Source organism: Chionomys nivalis, chromosome 5 (assembly GCF_950005125.1).
Source record: "Chionomys nivalis chromosome 5, mChiNiv1.1, whole genome shotgun sequence".
Lineage (NCBI taxonomy): Eukaryota > Metazoa > Chordata > Mammalia > Rodentia > Cricetidae > Chionomys > Chionomys nivalis.
The window spans coordinates 16,094,642-16,118,907 of NC_080090.1; the positions used below are offsets into that span (position 1 = coordinate 16,094,642).

A 24,266-nucleotide genomic window follows, 5' to 3' on the forward strand; every position below is an offset into this window, starting at 1 on the left:
TTCTCATCAGCCTTCATTGTCCGCCTTGTTCAGAGAGTCCAGTTTCAACCCATGCTTATTCAGTCCCAGTCCAGCTGGCCTTGGAGAGCTCCCAATAGATCAGTTCCACTGTCACAGTGGGTGGGTGCACCCCTCGTGGTCCTGATTTCCTTGCTCATGTTCTCCCTCCTTCTGCTCCTCATTTGGACCTTAAGAGCTCAGACGGTTGATCCAAATTGGGTCTCTGTCTCTCTCTCGATCCATCGCCAGATGAAAGTTCCTGTGCCATTCTCCTTGGCCTCTCGTCAGCTCTCATTGTCCACCACATTAAGAGAGTCCGGTTTTATCCCATGTTTTTTTCAGTAGCAGTCCAGCTGGCCTTGGTGAGCTCCCAATAGATCGGCCCCCCTGTCTCAGTGGTTGGGTGCACCCCTCATGGTCCTGACTTCCTTGTTCATGTTCTCTCTCCTTCTGCTCCTCATTATAACCTTGGGAGCTCAGTCCGGTGCTCCAGTGTGGGTCTCTGTCTCTATCTCCATCCATCGCTAGATGAAGGTTCTATGGCGATATGCAAGATATTCATCAGTATGATTATAGGATAGGTTCATTTCAGGTTCCCTATCCTCAGGTGCCCCAATGAGCTAACTGGGGACATTGCCCTGGGCTTCTGGTAGCCATTCCAGGTTCAAGTCTCTTGCCAACCCTTAGGTGGCTCCCTTAACTAAGGTATGAGTTTCCCTGCTCCCCCATCCAACCTTCCTTTACCCCCAATCACCCCGATTCCCCCAGTTCCTCTCATCCTCTCCTTCACACTTTTCTCTCCCCATCTCCCCTCATCCCCATCCCACCCCACCCCCCAAGATTCCCATTTTTTGCCCATCAATCTTGTCTATTTCCCATAGCTGGGAGGATATCTATATGTTTTTCCTTGGGTTTACCCTCTTGTTTAGCTTCTTTAGGATCACAAATTATAGACTCAGTGGCCCCTATCCATGGCTAGAAACCAATTATGAGTGAGTACATCCCATGATCTTCTTTTTGGGTCTGGGTTACCTCACTCAGGATCGTATTTTCTATTTCCATCCATTTGCATGCAAAATTCGAGAAGTCATTGTTTTTTACTGCAGAGTAGTACTCTAATGTATATATATTCCACACTTTCTTCATCCATTCTTCTATTGAAGGGCATCTAGGTTGCTTCCAGGTTCTGGCTATTACAAATAATGCTGCTATGAACATAGTTGGACAAATGCTTTTGTCATATGCTAGGGCATCTCTTGGGTATATTCCCAAGAGTGCTATTGCTGGGTCCAGGGGTAGGTTGATCCCAATTTTTCTGAGAAACCGCCACACTGATTTCCAAAGTGGTTGCACAAGTTTGCAGTCCCACCAGCAATGGATGAGGGTACCCCTTTCTCCACAACCTCTCCAGCAAAGGCTATCCTTGGTGTTTTTGATTTTAGCCATTCTGACAGGTGTAAAATGATATCTCAAAGTTGTTTTGATTTGCATTTCTCTGATCGCTAAGGAGGTTGAGCATGACCTTAAGTATCTTTTGGCCATTTTAACTTCTTCTGATGAGAATTCTCTGTTCAGTTCAGTGCCCCATTTTTTAATTGGGTTAATTATCCTTTTAAAGTCTAGTTTCTTGAGTTCTTTATATATTTTGGAGATCAGACCTTTGTCTGTAGCGGGGTTGGTGAAGATCTTCTCCCAGTCAGTAGGCTGCCTTTTTGTCTTAATGACAGTGTCCTTTGCTTTACAGAAGCTTCTCAGTTTCAGGAGGTCCCATTTATTCAATGTTGCCCTTAATGTCTGTGCTGCTGGGGTTATACATAGGAAGCGATCTCCAGTGCCCATATGTTGTAGGGTACTTCCCATTTTCTCTTCTATCAGGTTCAGTGTGTTCAGATTGATATTGAGGTCTTTGATCCATTTGGACTTGAGTTTTGTGCATGGTGATAGATATGGGTCTATTTTCATTCTTCTACAGGTTGACATCCAATTGTGCCAGCACCATTTGTTGAAGATGCTTTCTTTCTTCCATTGTATACTTTTAGCTCCTTTATTGAAAATTAGTTGTTCATAGGTTTGTGGGTTAAAATCCGGGTCTTCTATACGATTCCATTGGTCGACTTCTCTGTTTTTATGCCAGTACCCCGCTGTTTTCATTACTGTAGCTCTGTAATAGAGTTTGAAGTCAGGGATGGTAATGCCTCCAGAAGTTCCTTTATTATATAAGATTGTTTTGGCTATCCTGGGTTTTTTGTTTCTCCATATAAAGTTGATTATTGTCCTTTCAAGATCTGTGAAGAATTTTGATGGGATTTTAATGGGGATTGCATTGAATCTATAGATTGCCCTTGGTAGAATTGCCATTTTTACTATGTTGATCCTCCCAATCCAGGAGCAAGGGAGATCCTTCCATTTTCTGGTATCCTCTTCAATTTCTTTCTTCAATGCCTTAAAGTTCTTGTCAAATAGATCTTTCACTTCCTTGGTTAGAGTTACCCCAAGATAGTTTATGCTTTTTGTGGCTATCGTGAAAGGTGATGATTCTCTTATTTCCCTCTCTGCTTCCATATCCTTTGTGTATAAGAGGGCGACTGAGTTTTTGGAGTTGATCTTGTATCCTGCCACATTACTAAAGTCGTTTATCAGCTGTAGGAGTTCTTTGGTGGAGTTTTTGGGGTCGCTCATGTACACTATCATATCATCTGCAAATAATGCAAGTTTAACTTCTTCCTTTCCAATTTGAATCCCCTTTATCCCCTTATGTTGTCTTATTGCTATTGCTAAAACTTCGAGAACTATATTGAAGAGGTATGGAGAGAGTGGACAGCCTTGGCGTGTTCCTGATTTTAGTGGGATGGCTTTAAGTTTCTCTCCATTTAATTTGATATTAGCTGTCGGCTTGCTGTATATAGCTTTAATTAAATTTAGGTATGACCCTTGTATCCCTAATCTCTCCAAGACTTTTATCATAAAGGGATGTTGAATTTTGTCAAATGCTTTTTCAGCGTCTAATGAAACGATCATATGGTTTTTTTCTTTCAGTTTATTTATATGATGGATTACATTGATAGACTTGCGTATGTTAAACCAGCCCTGCATCTCTGGTATGAAGCCTACTTGATCATAATGGATAATTTTTCTAATGTGTTCTTGGATTCGGTTTGCCAGAATTTTGTTGAGGATTTTTGCATCGATGTTCATGAGTGAGATTGGCCTGTAATTTTCTTTCTTGGTTGGGTCCTTGTGTGGTTTTGGTATCAGAGTTACTGTAGCTTCATAAAAGGAATTTGGCAATGACTCTTCTGTTTCTATATTGTGAAATACCTTAAGGAGTATAGGTATTAGGTCTTCTTGGAAGTTCTGGTAGAATTCCGCATTGAAACCATCTGGTCCTGGACTTTTTTTGGAAGGGAGGTTTTTGATAACTGCTTCTAATTCTTCACGACTAACAGGTCTATTTAGGTTGTTCACCTGGTCCTGGTTTAACTTTGGTATATGGTATTTATCTAAAAAAGTGTCCATTTCTTTTACATTTTCCAGTTTTGTGGCATACAGGCTTTTGTAGTAAGATCTAATGATTCTCTGAATTTCCTCTGTGTCTGTGGTTATGTCTCCCTTTTCATTTCTGATCTTATTAATTTGCAAATTCTCTCTCTGCCATTTGATTAGTTTGGATAGGGGTTTATCAATCTTGTTGATTTTCTCCAGGAACCAGCTTTTTGATTTATTGATTCTTTCAATTGTTTTCTGTGTCTCTATTTTGTTGATTTCAGCCCTCAGTTTGATTATTTCCAGTCTTCTACCCCTTCTAGGTGAGTCTGCTTCTTTTTTTTCTAGAGCTTTCAGGTGGGCTGTTAAGTCTCCAATGTGTGCTTTCTCTGTTTTCTTTAAGTGGGCAGTTAGTGCTATGAACTTTCCTCTCAGGACTGCTTTCATAGTGTCCCATAGGTTTGAGTATGTTGTTTCTTTATTTTCATTGTCTTCAAGGAAGACTTTAATTTCTTTCTTTATTTCTTCCTTAATCCAGGTATGGTTCAGTAGTTGACTATTCAGTTTCCATGAGTTTGTAGGCTTTCTGGGGGTAGCATTGTTGCTGAATTCTAGCTTTAATCCATGGTGATCTGATAAGATACAGGTGGTTATTAATATTTTTTTGTGTGAATGTTTGCTTTGTTACCGAGTATGTGGTCGATTTTTGAGAAGGTTCCATGAGCTGCAGAGAAGAAGGTATATTCTTTCCTATTTGGGTGGAATATTCTATAGATGTCTGTTAAGTCCATTTGATTCATTACCTCCATTAATTCTCTTATTTCTCTGTTAGGTTTCTGTCTGATTGACCTGTCCATTGGTGAGAGAGGAGTATTAAAGTCTCCTACTATTAATGTGTGCGGTTTGATGGCTGCCTTGAGTTTTAACAATGTTTCTTTTACGTACGTGGGTGCTTTTATATTAGGGGCATAGATATTCAGGATTGAGATTTCATCCTGATGAATTGTTCCTGTTATGAGTAGAAAATGTCCCTCTCCATCTCTTCTGATTGATTTAAGTTTGAAGTCAACTTTGTTAGAAATTAGTATGGCCACACCTGCTTGTTTCCTAGGTCCATTTACTTGATAAGCCTTATCCCAGCCCTTTACTCTGAGTAGGTGCCTGTCTTTGTGGTTGAGGTGTGTTTCTTGTAAACAGCAGAATGTTGGATCCTGTTTTCGTATCCAATCTCTTAGTCTGTGCCTTTTTATAGGTGAGTTGAGTCCATTGACATTAAGTGATATTAATGACCAGTGGTTGTTAACTCCGGTCATTTTTTTTTTAGTAGTAGATTTTGTGTGTTTCCCTTCTTTGAGATGTGCTGGTAAAGGGTTTCTAGATGTCTGAGTTACTGTGGTCATTGTTGGACTCATTGATTAGTGATTTTCCTTCTATTACTTTCTGTAAGGCTGGATTTGTGGCTACGTATTGTTTAAATTTGTTTTTATCCTGGAAAATTTTGTTTTCTCCATTTATAGTGAATGAAAGCTTGGCTGGGTATAGTAGTCTGGGCTTGCATCCATGGTCTCTTAGTTTCTGCAGTACATCTATCCAGGACCTTCTGGCTTTCATGGTTTCCATAGAGAAGTCAGGTGTAAGTCTGATAGGTTTACCTTTATAAGTAACTTGGCCTTTTTCCTTTGCTGCTCTTAGTATTCTTTCTTTATTCTGTATGCTTTGTGTTTTGATTATTATATGGCGAGAGGATGTTTTTTTTTGATCCAGCCTATTCGGTGTTCTGTATGCTTCTTGAACCTTCATAGGTATATCTTTCTTTAGGTTGGGAAAGTTTTCTTCTATAATTTTAATAAATATATTTTCTGGACCGTTGAGCTGCGCTTCTTCTCCTTCTTCTATTCCTATTATTCTTAGGTTTGGTCTTTTTATTGTGTCCCATATTTCCTGAATGTTTTGTGATGAGAATTTGTTGGCCTTGCTGTTTTCTTTGATCAGCGTGTTTATTTTCTCTATGGTATCTTCAGAATCTGAGATTCTTTCTTCTATCTCTTGTATTCTGTTGGTTATGCTTGCTTCTGTAGTCTCTATTCGTTTACCTAGATTTTCCCTGTCCAGCTGGCCTTCTGTTTGTGTTTTCTTCTTTGCCTCCATTTCAGTTTTTAAGTCTTGAACTGTTTCCATTATCTGTTTGATTGTTTTTCCTTGGTTTCCTAGGGTATCATTCACTGATTTACTCAATTCTTCAAACTTTCTGTTATACTTCTCATCCATTTCTATAAGGGCATTTTTTACATGCTGTTTAAGGGCGTCAATCACTTTCATAAAGTCAATTTTATCTACTTCTTCATGAATAAGGTGTTCATGTCCTCCTGTTGTGAGGTCGCTGGGTTCTGGTGGTTTCATATAGTTTTTCAGATTGTTGGGTGAATTCTTGCATTGGCGCCTGCCCATCTCTTTCTCCGAATGCTCCCCTATGGATCTTCTTTTACCGGATCAGGGCTCCTTGCCTACTGATGTACTTTCCCAGTGATGGCACCCTGCAGTGATAGCTCTCCTGGTGCTCCAGTGATGTCTCTCCTGGTACCAATATCAGATCTCCGTGCCCAAAGACGGCAATCCTGGTACCCAGATTAGCTCTACCACTGATGGCTCTCCTGGTGCCAAGATCAGATCTCCGTGCAGGTTGGATAGTTCGTAAACAAAGGCCTTACCTTGTTTGGTGCAGGCAGGCCAGTGAACCAAAGGAAGTCTCGCCTGCCTACTTGCCCTGAGGATTTGCCCCCAGCGCCAGACAGACTGAGCTGGATGGTGTTATGTGCCCAAAGAGGAAAGGGGGCAGAAGGAAGAAGGGTTCTGGATGCAAGCTGGGTGGGACAAGAAGAGAGAGGCAGTATGCAGGGTGTAGAGCCCCTGCAGGGAGGCAAGGGAGTATATGGTGGGGGATGAGGAACTTCAGAGTTCCCTGTCCAGGGCTGCTTCTGCTGCCGCCGCCGGTCAGGTCACAAACTCACCCCGCTGCTGTCTCTCCTGGTGCCTAGATCAGATCTCCATGCAGGTTGGGTAGTTTGTAAACAAAGGCCTTACCTTGCTTGATGCAGGCTGGCTGGAGAGACAAAGGAAGTCGCGCCTGCCTACTTGCCCTGAGGATTTGCCCCCAGCGCCAGACAGACTGAGCTGGATGGTGTTATGTGCCCAAAGAGGAAAGGGGGCAGAAGGAAGAAGGGTTCTGGATGCAAGCTGGGTGGGACAAGAAGAGAGAGGCCGGCAGCTTCTATTTGGAATCAGAGAAATTTTCACTCATTTAGTCAGCAAATACATAGTGGTGGTATGTGGGAACACCCCCAGTGCTCTTCTCCAGAGGAGGGAGGCCCTGCCTGGATGGTCATGTGGCCATCTTTAGAGCCATCTCTTAGAAAATACTGGCCCTGTGCTCTCCCTGCTTCCGCCACTCCTCATCTGTGAGCCCATGCAGCCTGTGGTTAAATGCTCCTGTGTAGCAGATTCCTTTTATTTATTTTATATATAAATATATATTGGAGCCAGGCTAGTGTTGGAATTTCATGTAAAGAGGACCAGGATCAGATTCATATTCCAGAATGCAGTGCGGGTTCCTCTAGATGTAATTGCAAAGGTCCAGGTGGATTTCTCTTTTCTAGTGTTAACCATAAAGCCCTCCGGTTGTCTCACCCCACCCCATTCCCAGTGCATAAGGATTCTAGGGATCTGAGGAAAGATTGTTATGTATCAGTTCCTCTCAGCACTGGCTTCTGGATCACACACACTAGTTTCCCTTCAGGAGCTGATTAACAGCCACAGCCAGCTATTCCCTTGTTCCCCAGTCTTCCAATGCAGCACTGGCTGTGAAGGTGAGAGCTACTGACACTGTTTGCCCTTCTGATCTCTTGCAGGATCTTTTTCCCCGGAAGCCACCCCGTCCGAGGCGTGCAAGTGATGAAAGTTGGCAAGCTGCAGCTGCACCAAGGCATGTTCCCCCAAGCCATGAAGAATCTGAGGCTGGTGAGTGTGCCAAGACTCGGGTTCTGCCTGGTGGACCTTCCTCTAGCTGTTGCCAGGCCTCTGCTTGGTCATTGCCAAGCTCTGTTTTAGTGTGCTAAAACACACACGCGCTCACCCATGTGAGCTGGTAAATGTTTAACAACCATCTCTAAAAACATTTGTAACACTTGCCAATTTCCGTGGTAGGAATGTACCCAAATGTAATTCATTTTACACTCCAGTACAGAATCAATCTACTTGTGTATTATGTGTGCATGTGTACACACATGTGTGTAGGTGCTTGTATAAGTGTGCGTACATGCATATGGAGGCCGGAGGTCAACCATCTGTCTTTCCTCAAGAGCCACCCACCTTATATGGGGGAAACATAGGATCTTTCTGACTTGCAGCTCATTGATTGGACTAGGCTGACTGGCCAGTGAGCACCAGGGACTTGACTGTCTCCATTTCCCCAGCTAATTGGGATTACAAGTTCACTCATCTACACCCAGCTTCTAACATGGGCTCTAGGGCTCAAACTTAGGTCTTCATGCTTGCTTGACAGACACTTAACCTACTGAACCATCTCCCTGGGCTTCTAATTATGATTCTCATAGTCACTCTTATAAACTGGTGTGAGTCTCAGAACACCACAACACGTGTGCCCTTACCTACAAATCCCCCTTTTTCACATTCTCTGAACACGGTGTGTCTCTTCTTATGCTAGGCAGGACCTGGTCCTCTGTCTCTAGACTCTGCATCTCCCCTTTCCTCTCCCCACTGCTAGAACGGTTGCCCTGTGTCAACACTGACTCTACTAAATGTACCGCCTAGGCTCCAGGGCCCGGCAGGACCCTACTGGTCCTTCAGGGCTCAACTCCAGTGTCTTTGTTTCCTTGGTTCCTACAACTCTTTGCTGGCAGTGCGCATGGAGCACTTCCTACATTTCGTAGGGGGCCACTGTCCCAACCCCAGGAACCTGGAAGTCATTGTTTCTCATCCCTGTAACTAGCTCAGCATCAGGCAAAATACTAGAACTAAGAATGCATTTGTTGTTGGAGGAAAAGGAAGGGTAGGAGGGAGAAAGTTCATACAGTCTTAGCAGGAAGTGTTGGAAAATGCAGTGAAGACCTGGGTTATTGCTGGACCACATTGCTGGAGTCGCGTATTTTCACCCTCTTAAGGAGTTTCTCTACCCAGAACAGCCCCTGGCTCTCTAGACTTGGCCTTCCCATACTTCAGACTGCCTCTCCACAGTCCGTGGCAGTCAGTTGCTTCTCTGGTCCCTGCACTGTGGGTCGTAGGAGACCTGGACTATGGGCTTTCTTTGGGAGCCTTTGACACCTGAAGGGTCTTCTGGGACCCAGTACTCATGTGTCAGAAAAGCAGTGGTAGGAGGATTGAGCACCCCTGCAAGGATTCCCAGGGAGCGTCTACAGGTTGACTGAGCCCATGCCATGGCCTTTTTAGCCAAGAAAGCTGATAAATGCCTAAGGGATTATTAATGCCAACTTGTATTGCACGCCAGCCACCTTGTCTACTCCTGCTTCCTAACCAGCATCAGCCGTCAGCCAATAGGAACAGCACTGGGGCTCTTTGGTGGTTCTGCTCTTTTCCCCTCTTTCTTTGGCATCTTCCTGAGATGAATGCAAGGACAATCTCCTGTAGTCTTGGGGAGAACTTTTCTTCTCTTGTCTGGTCAAGTATGCATCAACCAGTCGATCCAGCTAGACAGAAAACACTTCCTTTAGTCTGCTGAATGAAGACTCCAATGGAAAACAATACGGAGTGAAAGCTTCCCACATATATCATGTACCCAACCCAGGGTTGCCACGCATGTAAGTATTTCATAAGTGATCAAACTGGCCCCTCAGTGTATATGGGACTTATCCATACATGGCTATACTTGGTCCTCATGACAGATGACAGCTGAAGGCAAGATGGGTGTTTCGGTTCATGTTTGGAAAATGAAACACTAAGTTGGAGATGTGCAAAAGCCCATTTAAATCTCTTTGAAGCACAGCCAATTCTGTGCATTCTGCTTAATTCAATGTGAGTTGCTGATTAAATAACACTGCTACTTAGAAAGAGACCCATTATGGTCCCCACAGTTTAATGGAGGAGACAGACATGTGAAAAGGTTTTAAGAATCCACACTAGAATGCAAGACTCCTCCCTTCTCTCAACTGCCCCTTTTAAGGAGATGATGCTTTCTGGAAACACTCAGTATTCAGAAATGCCTTCAAGCCTAGCTGAATTTCTGATGCCATTGTGGAGGCAAGCTGGGGAGACATGAGAGCATGTCTGGCCCTCTTCCGCTCTTCACCGGGGGCTGAATTCTTCCCATCATTGTAGAGCTTCCGCTGGGGGCATTAAAAACCCTCGGCTGTGAAGACAACCGTGAGCCATGCAGACAGCGGGGGGCGGGGGGGGGCTATGTGTGATATGGCTTGCGTGGAGGATTCTTGCAGGCCATGGCCAGATCCTTCTGATAGCCTTCCTGTTGCTGTAATACTTCTACCCTCTGTCATGCCTGTCCCCTTCTTGGGAGATTGCCACACCCTATCCAGAAGTTTCTGTTGGAAGTCTGCCTGGCATTCCCTGCTCTTAGCACCAGAATAAGCCCAAGCGCGAGTGCTGAGGAAGGCCAAGTGAAGGCTGTTCTGGGAGGGACCTGGGGTCATCGGCCATGCTTCTGATTTTAGAACACGGTCTCACCCAAGACAGCCTGTCTCACTCTAGACAGGCTCAGGCTTCTTCTGAACACTGTTTGACTTGAGATAAGTTTCCAAGCTTCTGGTATGTTCTTATGAGAATCCCAAGAGTAAATATGTTCCCTGGCAACTTGGCAGAGCACCAAGGGTGCCAGGTTTAGAGTCACGGGCTCAGGTTCTAGTGCGACCATGTAGCTTTATAACTTGAAGCGAGACACTTAGTCTCTCTGATTATGATTTTATTTTTTAGATGAGGATAACAACTCTTCTATGGAGTTGTTTAGATATGTGGTTGAGGCAGTGTTAAGGGTGGGCTTTCCAGTCTCAAGCATTTGAAGACTATGTTCCTGTTGTCTGGAACCTTTATTAATTGTGTTTACAGCTTGGGGTCACAACCGGTCTCCCTTTTGAACAACTACATCCTTCATCTTGGGGTGTTACCCCAAGGGGAATGAGGCTTCCTCAAGGGACTGATGTGTCTTATGTGTCCCCTGATGGTGTCAAATACAGACACATGTGCCGTCCACCCTGACAAATTTGTGCTGGAGTGAATGACTTTCTTAGTGAGCAGAAGCCCCAGCAGGGCCCTGCTCTTAAAGGGGAGTCTGTGTGTAGCAGCCCTCCTCTTGACTGTTTCTGAGCATTTCCTAGCAGATGAGCCAAACTTACACTGGCCCGTGAGAACATGCATGGCCTGCAAGTGTAGGTGCAGGTCAGGGGCTTCCAGAAGAAAGCCTTCCTCCCGAGTTCCTTCAGGCAGTCTGAAAAGCAGGAAGGAAGCCATCGGCTTCACCCTTTCAAACAGAGCCACCCTCTTCAGAGAGGCGCCCTGGCTAAATCCTGGGAATAATGAAACAGCTTCCATATGGCTTCAAAGCCCAAGCACGACACAGATCTGAGAGTGTCTTCAGAAACAAGAACACGAATGTGTCACAAGTTCAGCTTGGATCCAGCGCCCTGTAGGCGGAACCTGCTCGTCCAGCTCTGATGTCGTTTGCTGTCTGCTCATTGCTCAGCTGAAATCCACTCCTCGTGACTGCTCACAGCAGCCCTGCAGGCTCTGCACATTGCTCCCTCCGCCTTCTCTCCTCTCTACCACTCTGGTTTCTTCCCGTATGTTCCTCCAAAGGCTTTTATTACTAATCTGACTTCTTGGCCATCAAGGGCCACCTACCTTTTCCTAGACAACTTTTGCTACCCAGGTTCACTGTGTTTCTTCTCCTCTTGTTATGGGGATCTGTTTAGCTTTTCCTGGTCCTAAATAGGAAGTAGAGGCCTCAGGTCCCAGAAGTTGTTCCTAGGGCTCATAGAAGCCACACTTGTCAGTGGCACCCACTCATCCAGGACGATCCCACAGCACAGCCATGTTGGTCTCCGCTCCAGAATGCACCCTACTTTCCTGCCCAATCATGCCATTTTACTCTTCCTGTTTCTTAGCTCTCTGCAGTAGTTTTTAATCTCTGTGCTTATGGTCACATTCAGGAATCTGATGCAAGCCCCTGCCCTGCCGGAGGAGACTTGTATAGAAACCCACAAAGCCTTTCTAAGACTCTTTAAGCACTTTAGGCCCCTCTGCACATGTAAGGTCACAACTTGGCATGTGGTTAGGAGGGAAGAAAAGAAGACAAGAGGGAAAAGGACATGGTGCCATAAATGTTACCAGTGCCACAGATGACAGATTTTCTATGTTGAAAACGCACACGCACGTGTACACACACAGACACCCCCACACACATTATAACTAGTAAATTAGTATAATCTAAAGTCAGCATTCATAAGCCATTTGTGAAATATACTAACAAAAATGAAAATGAATATTTTCATTTATAATACCATAACATACTTTAAAAAATAACCTAAGTAATGAAGGAAAGATATTAAAATATAAACAGTGACATCCCATGCTTATGAATTGGGAAACTGAATATATTAATATTGCTCAAAATGATATACACATTTCTGTCAAGTGATCTATTTATTTTACAAAATAGAAAAATTAATCTTAAAATTCACATGGAAACTTAAAAGACACCCTCATCCCCAACAAAATAGCCAAAATAAATCTTTAAAAGGGAACCAAGTTGGAGAATGCCAATTCCTGATTTCAGAAAAAAAAAAACTTATTACAAAGCTATAGTAATCAAAACAGTATGTTACTGGTATAAAGATGGACACATAGACCACTATGTACACAATAAAAATGCAGAACAAGACCCTCACACATATGGAAAAGTAATTTTCATCAGCACCGCTCAATAAGGAAAGGACAGTCACTTCGACAGGTGGTGCTGGAGAAACGGATGACCACATGCAAAGGCATCAAGCAAGACTCACCTCACCACATGGAGAAAGTAACTTAAGTGGATCAAAATCCTAAACATAACAGCTAAAACTACAAACAGATTAAAAACAATAAAGAAAACCTCAAGACCTTGGATTTAGCAATGATTTCTTTACTATGAAAAAGGCCTGGGCAATTGAAGACCTAGTGGTCAACACAATGAACCTCATCAAAATTATAAATATTATACAGCAAAAGGCAATTCATCAATGGAGTAAGAATGTAACTATAGACACACAAAAGCATATTATTTGGCCCTAAAAAGAGTGATACTCTGTAAACAAAAGTTTATGTTTCACCCAGACCCACAGCCTTTCAGTCCCAAGTAAACATACAGAGACTTATATTAATTATAAAGTGTTTACCTATTGCTCAGGGTTAATACTAACTAGCTCTTACAACTTAAATTAGCCCATAATTCTTATCTATGTTTAGCCGCATTACTTTGTACCTATCCTCAGTAAGGCATTCTCATCTTGCTTCCTCTGTGTCTGGCTTGCAACTGTGTGTCTGCCTTCCCTCTTCCCAGAGTTCTCCTAGTCTGGTTGCCCCACCTGTACTTCCTACTTGTCTACTAATCAAACAGTGTTTTATTAAACATTACAAGTGATCTTTACAGTGTAAAGCATTATCCTACAGCAAAACTCTCACACATGCTATGCCATGATGAGACATGCATTGCTATATGATTCTGCATTTGTGAGGCATTTAGAACTGCTGCACACAGCGGCAGCAAACAGAGCAGTGCTTACCAGGGCCTAAGGGGAGCTCCTAGGGTAGGTGCTCACTATGTAACAGACACAGCCTTTCAGCATGGCATGGTGCAGATGTTCTGCACGTGAATTGCAAGCATGGTTGCCCAATAGTGTGAATGCACCTGTGCCACTAGCCAGTATACCTAAAGATGGCCAACATGGTGTCTTAGTTAGGGTTCCTATGGCTATGATAAATCACCATAACCAAAAGCAACTTGGTAAGGAATGGGTTTGTTTCTCTTTACAGTTTGTAAGTCTATCACTAAGAGAAGCCAGGGCAGGAATTTAGGGTGGGAACCTGGAGACATGTGCTGGAGCAGAAGCCATGGAGGGATGCTACTTACTGAATTGCTCTTTCTGGCTTGCTCAGTTTGCTTTCTCAGGATCACCTACTGAGGGTTGACACAGCCCACAGTGGCCCTTCTGCATCAATCATCACTTAAGAAAGTGCCCCACAGGCTTGCCTACAGCCCAATCTGGTGGAGGCATTTTTTCAATCGAGGTTCATTTTTCCCAAATGACTCGAACTTTTTACCAGGCTGACACAGCCGACAAGCCGGCTAACCTGATAAAGTTTGGGCTAGAACTTACATATTTTACTGCAATAGTTTTCTTAAATGATGGAGAACTACCTGAATTTGGCAAAAGTAAATCCCCCGAATTAGACCTAAAGACATTCACACCGAGATCCGTTACTCAAATAGAACTTAAATCCCAAGCCAATCCTCAGAGTAGCGAGAGAATAAAATGAGTCCTGTCGATAGGGGAAGAAGAACCTGAATCAGAGTGGTTCACCAGAAAGCCTTCAAAACGGCACTGTTTTCAAGTGTACTGGGAGGGAAGAATTGACAACCCCCAAACCCAGATTCAGTAATAGCCTCTGCCAAACGTTGAGAGGGAGATCAAGCAGTTCACAGTCGCAGGGAAATTAAAAGACCTCATTACCATCCGATCTCTCCTAAAAGAACTGACACCCAGATCCTCTAAAACAAAAGGAAAACAATAGAAGAAGGAATATCAAAGCATCGGGAAGAAGGACTGCAAGAAGCAAAAGTGTGAGTAAGCAGATTGGTCCTTCTTCCCTTCAGTTTTCTGTGCTGACAGTCAAAGCCAAACTTCTAGTGCCGTCTGAGGTGATTCTAGAAGTAAGTAGTGAAAACAGCTGGATAATTACACTCTAAGAGAGAGAAGAGGAAGGTCTCTGTACCAGATTCCAACTGCTAAAAGTGAGGACACCACTAGTCTGTAATGAGAAAGGAGGCGGGGGCTTAAAGCAACCGCTTCTTAAAATGCTGTGTAAAGGAATGTACTCAAAGACACTACGGACGGGTGCCGTAGCTCAGATGGTAGAGTGCTTGCCTAGCATGCATGAGCCTGGGGTTCGATCTCCAGCATCTCCTTACAGGAATGTGATGGTGCACCCATGTAACCTCAGCAGTAGACTGAGAAGTTCAAGGTCATTCTTACTATGCAGCAAGTTCAAGGCCAGCCTAGACTACTACGTGGGGATTTGTCGCTACATAAATAAATCTTTAAATGACAAGTTAAAAAATATGTATGGGAACACAGGGGGATTCAAAAAAGAAAACAAATACCAAAAAGGAAGAACAAACAAAAAATAAAATTATATATTTAAATTCTAATGTAGTAATAACTACATTGTGAATGATATAATCTCTGTAAGTTATCTAAATACTCTAAAAGACAAAGATTAATAGAACAGATGTATTCGAAAGTAACCCAAGTATGTACTGTCTATAAGAAACTCTTTTAAATATAATGATATGGACAGATTGAGAGTAAAAAGATAGAAAACACATCATGAAAACATAATCAAAAGATAGCTGGAGTAGCTATATTAATATTATATAAGTAGACTTCATGGCAAAGAAAACTTTTCTAGAGACCAAGGGCATCACATAATGGAAATGTAGTTATCTACTTAGAAGCTATAATAACACCAAACATGCCTGCCCCAAACCACATGGTTTCAAACAGTGAGGAAAAGCTCTGCTATGGAGCCCGAGACAGGAGGATTACTAGGTGGAGGCCAGCCTGTGCACCCTAGCAAGTTCAAGAGCAGTCTGGGTAGCACAACAGATTCTGTCTCAAACCCCAACCAAACCAAACCTATGGATCTGTCAGAAACGAGAAAGACACAAGGAGAGAAGCAGCATGAAGCCTCGCTGTCTACAGTTGACGGGAACGACTAGGCAGAAAACCGACAAAGACGGAGGAAAATTTATTACTCCCACTGGTCAGTCGGACCTTCGTGATGTTTATAAAATGCCCTCCTCAACAAGGGAGGGATAGACGTCCTTTGCAAGTGTGTAAAGAACTAGGTAGAGTAGAACACATGCCATCTTCCAGGTCATTAAACAAGTACCTATAAATGGAAAGGGTTCATAAGTGTGAGAGTCACACAAAGTAAACTCTCTAACCCCAGTGGAATCAAAATAGAAATTAAAACAATACTTGGAAACAGACCAAATATCTGCTTCCCCTTCTGTCTGAGGGAGTGTCTCACCACTACTGCAGTCTGAGTCGTGCCTTGAATGTATTCATTTGATGACACCAAGGTCCTGGGAATGTGTGTGACTCCTTCAGATCCCTCGGGGACTATGTTAATGCTTATTGAGTTGATTCTGGAGAGATTCAAGGGATCTCCGTTCAGTTCCCAGCACCCACATGGTATCTTACATCATCTGTAACTCCAACTCCAGGGGGTCCTTTGCCTTCTTCTGGCTTCTGAGGGGACTAGACAAGCATTCAGTGTACATACATGCATTCAGGCAAAACACTCAACTCATAAAATAGAAATAAGTAAGTCTTTTAAAACATTATTATATAAAGATAGTATGGCAACTCTGTGTATGTGTGCATGTGTATGTGTGTGTTTTGCCTGAATGTATGTGTATGTACCATATGCATGCAGTCCCCATGAAGGCCAGAAAAAGACATTAGATCTCTTGAATCTAGAGTTACAGACAGCTATGGGCTGATTTGTGGGTGCCAGGAACTGAACTCAGGTTCTCTGCAAAAGTAATGTCATTCAGTGTTCTTAACCACTGAACCATCCCTCCAGCCCCAACAATAGCACCTCTTCCTGGCATGTTCTTTCTGCTGCTGACGGGCAGCCCTGAGCTCACCACACCTGTAACCCTCTGTTCTGTGGACATCTGAGCACTTTGCCTTCACCGTGATGACCTCATAGGTCCAAACTGACAGGGCCACAGCCCCTCCCACCCCTCCACAGCAGGAACCCAGACTCACTGGAACTGCCTGCCAGTACAGGGTCAATAAGTAGACAGGTGGTCTCTCCGAGGATAGGCTGCCTCCCCCAGCGCATTCCCAGCAAGGGGAACGGACACTTGCAGTCAGTCTTTAAGGGGCAGAGTGGATTGGGGTCTGGAGGGAGGCTGCTGAGCTCGCGTGGGTCCTCAGAGACTTTGGGGTTTCTTGCTGCCCATTGCAAAGGGGCTCAGTGGCTCTGGTCTGGGGTGGCCTGTGGATGTAACTCCATTGCATGTCCGTTCCTGAATGCCCAGGCCACCTCCCCCGCACACACGGCTTTCTTCCCGGGATGGACAGAAGGGGAGAGCTCGCTTCAGTGTCCCCTGGGGTGACCTGATCTAAAGGCCCTTATCTTGCACATGTTTCTTTTCCTTCTGATTTTTATGTCCATATTTAAATCATGCTTGGGGAAGTCATTTATTGCATTCCCCAGGCTCACAGTAGAAAGCATATGAGCTCCTTGATGAGCTTGATATATTTATATTAAAAATTAATAAGAAAGCCATATTGTTTCCAACTTTAAATCATAATTTGATCTCATTCATTTTATTTAATACATGGCCACAGTTCTAAAATTACTTTAAAAAAAAATAGGATGAGATGGAAATCAGTTCTGGGGCCCTTTTCTTTATTTCTCAGCAGAGAGCCCTGTGCCTCTCATGTGGCAGACAATCTACATTGCCATTTCCGGTGTGACATTTAGAATCCGTGCGTGGGTGCAGCACATCCCACTGGAGGCTGCAAATGAATCCTCCGTGCCTGGTTGCATGCAGGCTCCCTTTAAATGCTGCCATTAAAAAATAAAATTTAATGGAAAGCGAGATGCTTTCCCCAAACCGAACCTGCTCCAATTTTATATTTCCTTAATCTGTTTTATACGCCACTGCAGGAAATTAAACTGGAATTGTTCTCTCTGATGCGCACATGTGTAGCATTTGGGAGGCACTGAGCGCAGGGAGACTCAGAGCTCCCGGCAACAGTTGCTCTGGCTTGCCCAAGATTTACGGCAGCTTCCTTTTGGGGGGCGAGGTGAGAGGAAGCAGTCTCCTTCCAGCTAGGCTGAAGAGGTGTCCCGAGCACTCAGGGCTGTCTTCTGTCCCAGGCAGGTGTTTGCCTGGGGACCGTGGTAGACACAAGTGGCATCCAGGACAAGGACCGGATGTTCTCCTCCATCATCAGGTCTTCCCTGCTCAGCATGTTACAGCGTTCACGCTGCAAATACGTGAAAGTCGCTGGCAGGCTTAGCATTCTGCTTTCTTTCCATTTCTCTTCCATATAAGACTACCCCTCAGGAAAATCTTGTTTATTTATTTATCTAAGCTCTGGTTTCTACACAAGTGATGCACTTTTGGCCTTTATCCCCCACCCACCCGCTACTATCACTGCGACCTTCACGTTAGTCCTCTGTCCCCTCCCTACACTCCTGTCCTCTGCTTTTAGTAATTGTGGTACAGAATCCTGGAACACTAGCGCCCCATTCCCATATGACCCTAGTGTTGAGGTCCCCAGAGCACAGCCAGCATCACTTGGCCTGGGCCGCGCCCAGGGTCCTCAGACTGTCTAAAAGTGGTATCCAGGACACTGTGTTTCTTCGTGGTCACTGCACTGTCCACAGCTAGAGGCTGTGCTGGACAGGAAGAGAGGACACTGGCAGGTTGCTGAGAGCTAGGCAATCCCACTCAGCCCCCAGTCAGGCCAAGTGAGTTGGAGTCGTTTCTTCTGATCAGGGCTTCTGGCTAGAGATTTTTGCCCTGCCTTCAGGAAGCTGTCTGGGCAGTGGGGCTGTGAGCTCAGGTGGTGGCAGCTTCCCTGTCTTCTGGGTCCTGCAGCCCCAGTGTGGTCATAGGTTCCCAAGTCTCCAGCAGAGCGTGGGCACCTGCCCTGCTACCAGATGGCAGCTCTGCCTCTTCAGTGGACAGGAACATTCTGGATAGGACTGGAACTGCAGGAGGGTAGTGAGGAAGGAAGACTGGAAGCAGAAAGATGCCTGTGAAAACACAGATCAGCCTTCCACTGTCGGGGAGACAAGAAGACAGCCTTGCCATTTGGCTGTCTCAAATCACAGAGAGGCCCAAACAACCCTGAGGCCAAGACTTTGGTCTGCTTAGGAGCTGTGAGAACATGCCAGCAGAGGGCACTGTGCCAGGGGAGCCCTCAAGTGGATGCAGGGCCAGGTCCTGTTTGCAGGGGGCTCTCCCAGAGAACAGTCACCCTCCCCTGTACAACACAACCATAGCCAGCCCCAGGTAAGCAAATGGGGGCAGGACAGCCACACTGGCTTTCGAGAATTCACCATGAAGGATCTGATCCAGGAGCCTCTGTAATGACACCAACATACAGGTCTCTGCCTCAGACCCCAGCATGTCCAACACAGCAGAGGGCCCAGGGCGGTGCAGAGAAAAGAGAATAAAACATGAGGCTCCAGATGTTGGCTTTTAATCTCTTAGAGTTGGTGGCCTGCAAGGTGGGACAGCTCCTCCCCTCCCCCTCCTCCAACAAGCCCTGCCTCAGGATATGTGTGCAGTAACTGCGGCAGGACAGACCTGTGCAGATTTTAACAAGAAACAAGTTCCCTCATCTGTCCCAGCCCCTCCTGTAGGCCTGACTGCTGCTGCAAGCCCCGAGCATCAGGACTTTCTTTCAGTTTTCCTTTTTCTTCCTACTTACATCTAAATGTAACCCACCTCCTTCCCCTCTAACACAGAGAGAGAGACAGAGAGAGAGAGACAGAGACAGACAGACAGACAGTGAGAGAGAGCCTACTTGTTTTCTGTTCTTTAACCCTAAAGGGAACACCCCTACAGAAACATGAAGAGAAGCCAGGAGCTCAGGCTGGCAGCAGCCATCAGTCAGAGAGCTTAGTTGCCCTGCCTTCGGTCTTCCCCTCTGTAGAGGCAAGAGTGTCTGTCTTGATGGATGTAGCGAGGACAGAGTGGTCCCACTGCGAGACCTACTCGGTGCTTTCCAGCCCCAAAATCTCTATGACTTTAAGGTGCGTGAACCCAAGAACTCCACCCCTAAGGATTTATCTCAACAAATACTTAACAAAGGGGGGGGAGGAAAGGGAAAATACATACACACACAACAATAACAACAGGAAACCCATAGCTGGAAGATCTGTGTCATGTCATCAAAAACAACTGGAAGTGACCTAAATTTTCAAGAGTAGTTTATGAAATAATGTCTGTAAACTAAACGTGGTGGAGTTATACATACCTGTGAAGTGGCAATCGTGCTGACTTTAGATTAACTCAGAGTGGTGGCCAGTGGCTGATTGCTGGGAGTCACGGCACTTGTGCCCAGTGGGATGCATGTGTGTTTCGCAGGGTGCTTTGGTTGTCCTGGAGCCCATTCCATGGTGCTTCCCAGCCACCAGCCATCTCGAAGGTCTTTAGAACACAGTCACACTGGATGCGGTAGCTTTGGATTTCCTTCCCCTATTCCCACCCTGCCTCCCATTGAACAGTGTGTAGTGCTGCTGTTTGAGCCATTCATTGCTCGTGCAAACCATCTAAAGACTCAGTAGAGCAAAGAACAATAAGATTATGTTCACAGTTCCGGGTCATGGAACTGAGCATGGTGGGAACGGTCCAGCCTTTCCTCGGTGCCTGCTCGGCTTCTGCCTGGATGCTGGAGTCAGCTGAAGCCTCACTGGACACAAACCCGGTGACTGGGCTCTTCTGTTAGTCATCCAGAGCCGCCACATGTGGCCACTGCATGCAGCGCGGGCATCCTTACAGCTTAGAAGCTGGTGTCTCAGGAGCAAGCACTAGAGACCAAGTTAGCCTTTAAGTTGCTAACTTTATTTCTTCTGGACTCTCATACTGGAGTAGCCACAAACTCAGCCCAATTTTCAAAGTAACCTAGGGGTGGAATGTCAAGATTTAGTAACAGACCGAACATGGAGGCTGAAGGAAGGGATCGTCCACGTGCTGCCACTGCGCTGGCACACACCAGGAAGAGAATGTAAAATGTGTGTGCACAGTACATAGTGACTCAGATTAAAAAGAAAAGTGTCACGGAGCAGCAGGATGGCACAGCAGATGGAAGAGCTTGCCACCCAAACCTGGCAACCTGAGTTCTATCCTGGGACCCACAGGGTAAAAGAGACCTGGCTCCCTCACATTGTCCTCTGACCCCCCCACAAGCACACTGTAGCACACACATAGCCCCCCCCCAAAAAAAAACAAAATACACGGAAGTTTTAAAACCTTTTGTTAGGAGGAAGCAACTTACCGTTTATTCTTTTGTGTGACTGACCTGTCTCAGTGAGAATTAATGAACCCCTACACTACCCACCTAAACCTGTGCATTCGTATAGTCACTGAAGATCATGGCTGCCCCAGGGTGCCCAGTGTGGAGCCCACTTTCTAAGCACCCAGGCAGCACCCATGCCACCTGTATTATGACTTAATGAGCCATGGTGTTGCCAGATTCTTAAAGACCACATGCCCACCTGTGGGCCACAGGGCCCCTAGATCGTTGGGAAACAGTGAGAAGCCAGGCAGGGGCTTGTCTGTTTTGAGATATTAATCTGTCACCGAAGCAGGGGCATGTCTCTTTTGAGATATTAACCTGTCACCCAGGCAGGGGCATGCTTGTTTTGAGATATTAACCTGTCACCTTTTCCTTTATCTTTAGGCCTTCGACATTATGAAAGTGACCCATGGCCGAGAGCACAGCCTGATTGAAGATTTAATTCTTCTCCTGGAAGAATGTGATGCCAACATAAGAGCCTCCTAAGGCGAGCCAGAGGGACAGGGGAGGTGGCGCACCCTCGTCGAACGCCTTATTGAGGTCACACACTCTTGTGATGTTTGCTATGTGAACCTCCTGTAGAAAATGCCATTCTGTGTTTGTGTGGGTAACTGTGTTTCTGTGGTGTGTTGTGAGAAGACCCATTCATGGTCAAGCAGAACCATTACAATGAATACAAAAGTTGAAAAGAGTTGAAAATGCCATCTGGCAGCTTGGCTTTGCCTACTCATGGGTGACTTTGATGTTTAAAATCTCAGCATTGGAAATAGGAACTTACCGAAAAATAGGATGAAAGGCTGGGTGGTGGTGGTGCACAACTTTAATCCCAGCATTCAAGAGTCAGAGGCAGGTGGATCTCTGTGAGTTCAAGGCCAGTTTGGTCTACGGAGTGAATTCAGGAACAGCCAGAGCTATGTAGAGAGAGCCTGTCTCAAAAGACAAAAGAAAACAGAAATAGGATGGAATAAGCTAAACCTTCCTCTTTGGATGAATATAGAGGCCGTTGGACTAAAGTAATCATTTCACCTCTACTCCTAACACAGTGTATGTCCATTTTGTCAAGAAGCAGATGTTTTATTACTGTTCTTTTGTTTTTATTGACATGTATTAATTGTACTAAATAATGTGATTCGCTGTGATATTGCAGTGCTTGAATACACGTGTCTAATGTGCACCTACCAGGACAAATCTGGCCTCCCTGTCTTTCCCCTGCCTCTACAGTTCACGATTCTCACATCACCCACCCTGACTTTCACACGCGAGGGAGAAAGGGTCACACTCATCTCCGTCCCCGGCTTACTTCACTTCGTACAATTTTCTCCCGTTCTGTTCATTCTGCTATAGATAACAGGATCTCACTCATCTTTACAGATTAATAATATTCTGCTATTTACCTGTTCTTCCTTTTTCCTTGTGCGTGTTGATGACGGCCTATGGTGATTACAGCCTCGGCTATGATGAGTAGCTTCACAGTAGACGTGGACAGACAAGTATGTTTGGGGGTTACAGAGTTCATTTCCTTTCGACATGTACCTGGAAGTAGGATGGCTAGATCCCATGGGGTCCTGTTTTCATAGGGCCATCTGTCATCCTGATTTCGGTTCCCACCAACAGTGTTCCTTTTCTCCATGGTCACACCAGCATTTGTTACCTGGGGGTCATGCTTGCTTTGTCGTTGGCTCTAGTGGCATTGTTAACTGCGCACCTGATATTTCACTGTAGCTTCAGTTTCCCCGATGACTGATGATATTATTGTGCCTCATGTGCTTGTGACTGCTCAAAGCAGCTGCTCATTGTGTAGTCAGAATCTTGTTTTTTAAATTCCCTATACACTATAAATATACTATGTATCATAGCTATGAACCAACCCTTCATTGGGAGGATAGTTGGCAAACAGTTCTCTCAGTCTATAGATTGACTTTTCCTCTGTTGTTTTGTGTGCTGTACAGAACTTCCATATAACCATTTGTCTGTCTTTGGTTTTGTTTTGTTCACTTTCATAATAATATAAAAAACCCATTGCTTATTACAGCATCTGAGCATTGCCCATACTGACATGTTTCCATGCGTGTTTCCAGTTCAGATCTTGCATTTGGTCTCTGATCCATCATGAACTGAGTGTTAGGCCAGAATGACAGATGAGAGTTCGGTTTCCATCTCTTGCATGTGGTGCCCACTTTCCCTGCATACCTTGCTGAAGGGGCGAGTCACTCAGCCTGCACAGTTTGGGCATCTTTGTCGAGAATAAACCAATTCTAGGTGTGCGAGCCGACTTCTGGGCTCCCTGTTCTGTCCCACTGGTCCTTGTATCTCTTATTACTCTATGACCACACTGCTTCTGCCATCACGGCTCTGTAGTACATCCTGAAGGGAGGCCCCGTGTTGCCTCTGGCCTCGTTCTTTTTGCCAAAGATGGTTTTTATCTGTTCTGAGTCCTTAGTGAAGAAGCAGAAGTTTGAGGTGTTGTATTTACTCCTCTGTGGTAAATAACTACACACGTTTCTTTCTTTCTGAATACCTTTGAGTCTTTATCTCAAAGCCCAGTTCTAGGTCATTTTAGACGTTACCAGAAAAGGGATGTAAGCCTCACACAAAAAGAAAAAGATACGGAACTCAGATCTTCGTGTAAACCTTGTGAGCATTTTATAATTCTTTATGTATGTTATTATTTTCTTGAACTTTGTTTTCTGTAATTGCTTGAATCTGTGGTTCGGTGTGTTAATGGGCAGAGCAGAAAGCTCTATTGCCCTCCAGTAAACTGTGTTCTCACCACTATTCAAATGGACTGGCTTCCTCTGTTATTGTTGTCTTTTCTATTTTCCAACCCTTTGGCCTGTGTCTCTGTCTTTCTGCTTTAGATGAATAACAAAAGTATTTTCCTTGTCACCCCCCCCCCCAAAAAAAGTTTGAGCCTTGTATGGTTCCCTGGTCCCGGAAGTGTGGTCCTTCATGTTTCAGTGAGAGTCTAGTAGTAAATCAGGCCGGTGGGTTGTTGCAGATGACCTGGTCCTTAGACAGCAGGCCTCCATCCACACCTTATGTTACAGACATACAGATGCAGGGGATGAATGCAGAACCCAGAATGGTGACCCTCAGAGGGAGGGAGGCGGGCCAACACTGTCAGAACGACACACGGTTGTCTTACTGAGCCTGAAGGAACAGACCATACTTTCATGACAGAGAAAACTGACAGCTTGAAGCCAGGGTCCACCTGCCAAACAACCACTGGCCGTGGAAATAATGAAGTGTGCAGGATGTCTTATGCTCACCCACGAGCTCCAAGGCCATTTTCTACAGGTGCTTCTGCTCATGCCCCAGCCTCTATGCACTCAGCACATCCATAAGGCACATGCAGTCTCTACTAACCACAGTAGCATGCAAGGTGGTTTCACGAGTGAGGAAACAAGCCTCAAGTCAGATGCACTGGAA

General features: G+C 44.9%; 1 protein-coding gene across 1 annotated transcript in view; it reads left to right on the forward strand.

The window, feature by feature from the left end:
* The window catches only part of Smyd3 (SET and MYND domain containing 3), a 553,720-nt gene extending 530,100 nt beyond the window's left edge, over nt 1-23,620 (forward strand). The window contains exons 11-12 of the mRNA XM_057770627.1: nt 7,389-7,497; nt 21,222-23,620. Of these exons, the coding sequence (XP_057626610.1) occupies nt 7,389-7,497; nt 21,222-21,323 (211 nt within the window). The 3' untranslated portion in view covers nt 21,324-23,620. The remainder of the gene's footprint in view (nt 1-7,388; nt 7,498-21,221) is intronic.
* The last annotated feature ends 646 nt before the right edge of the window (nt 23,621-24,266 follow it).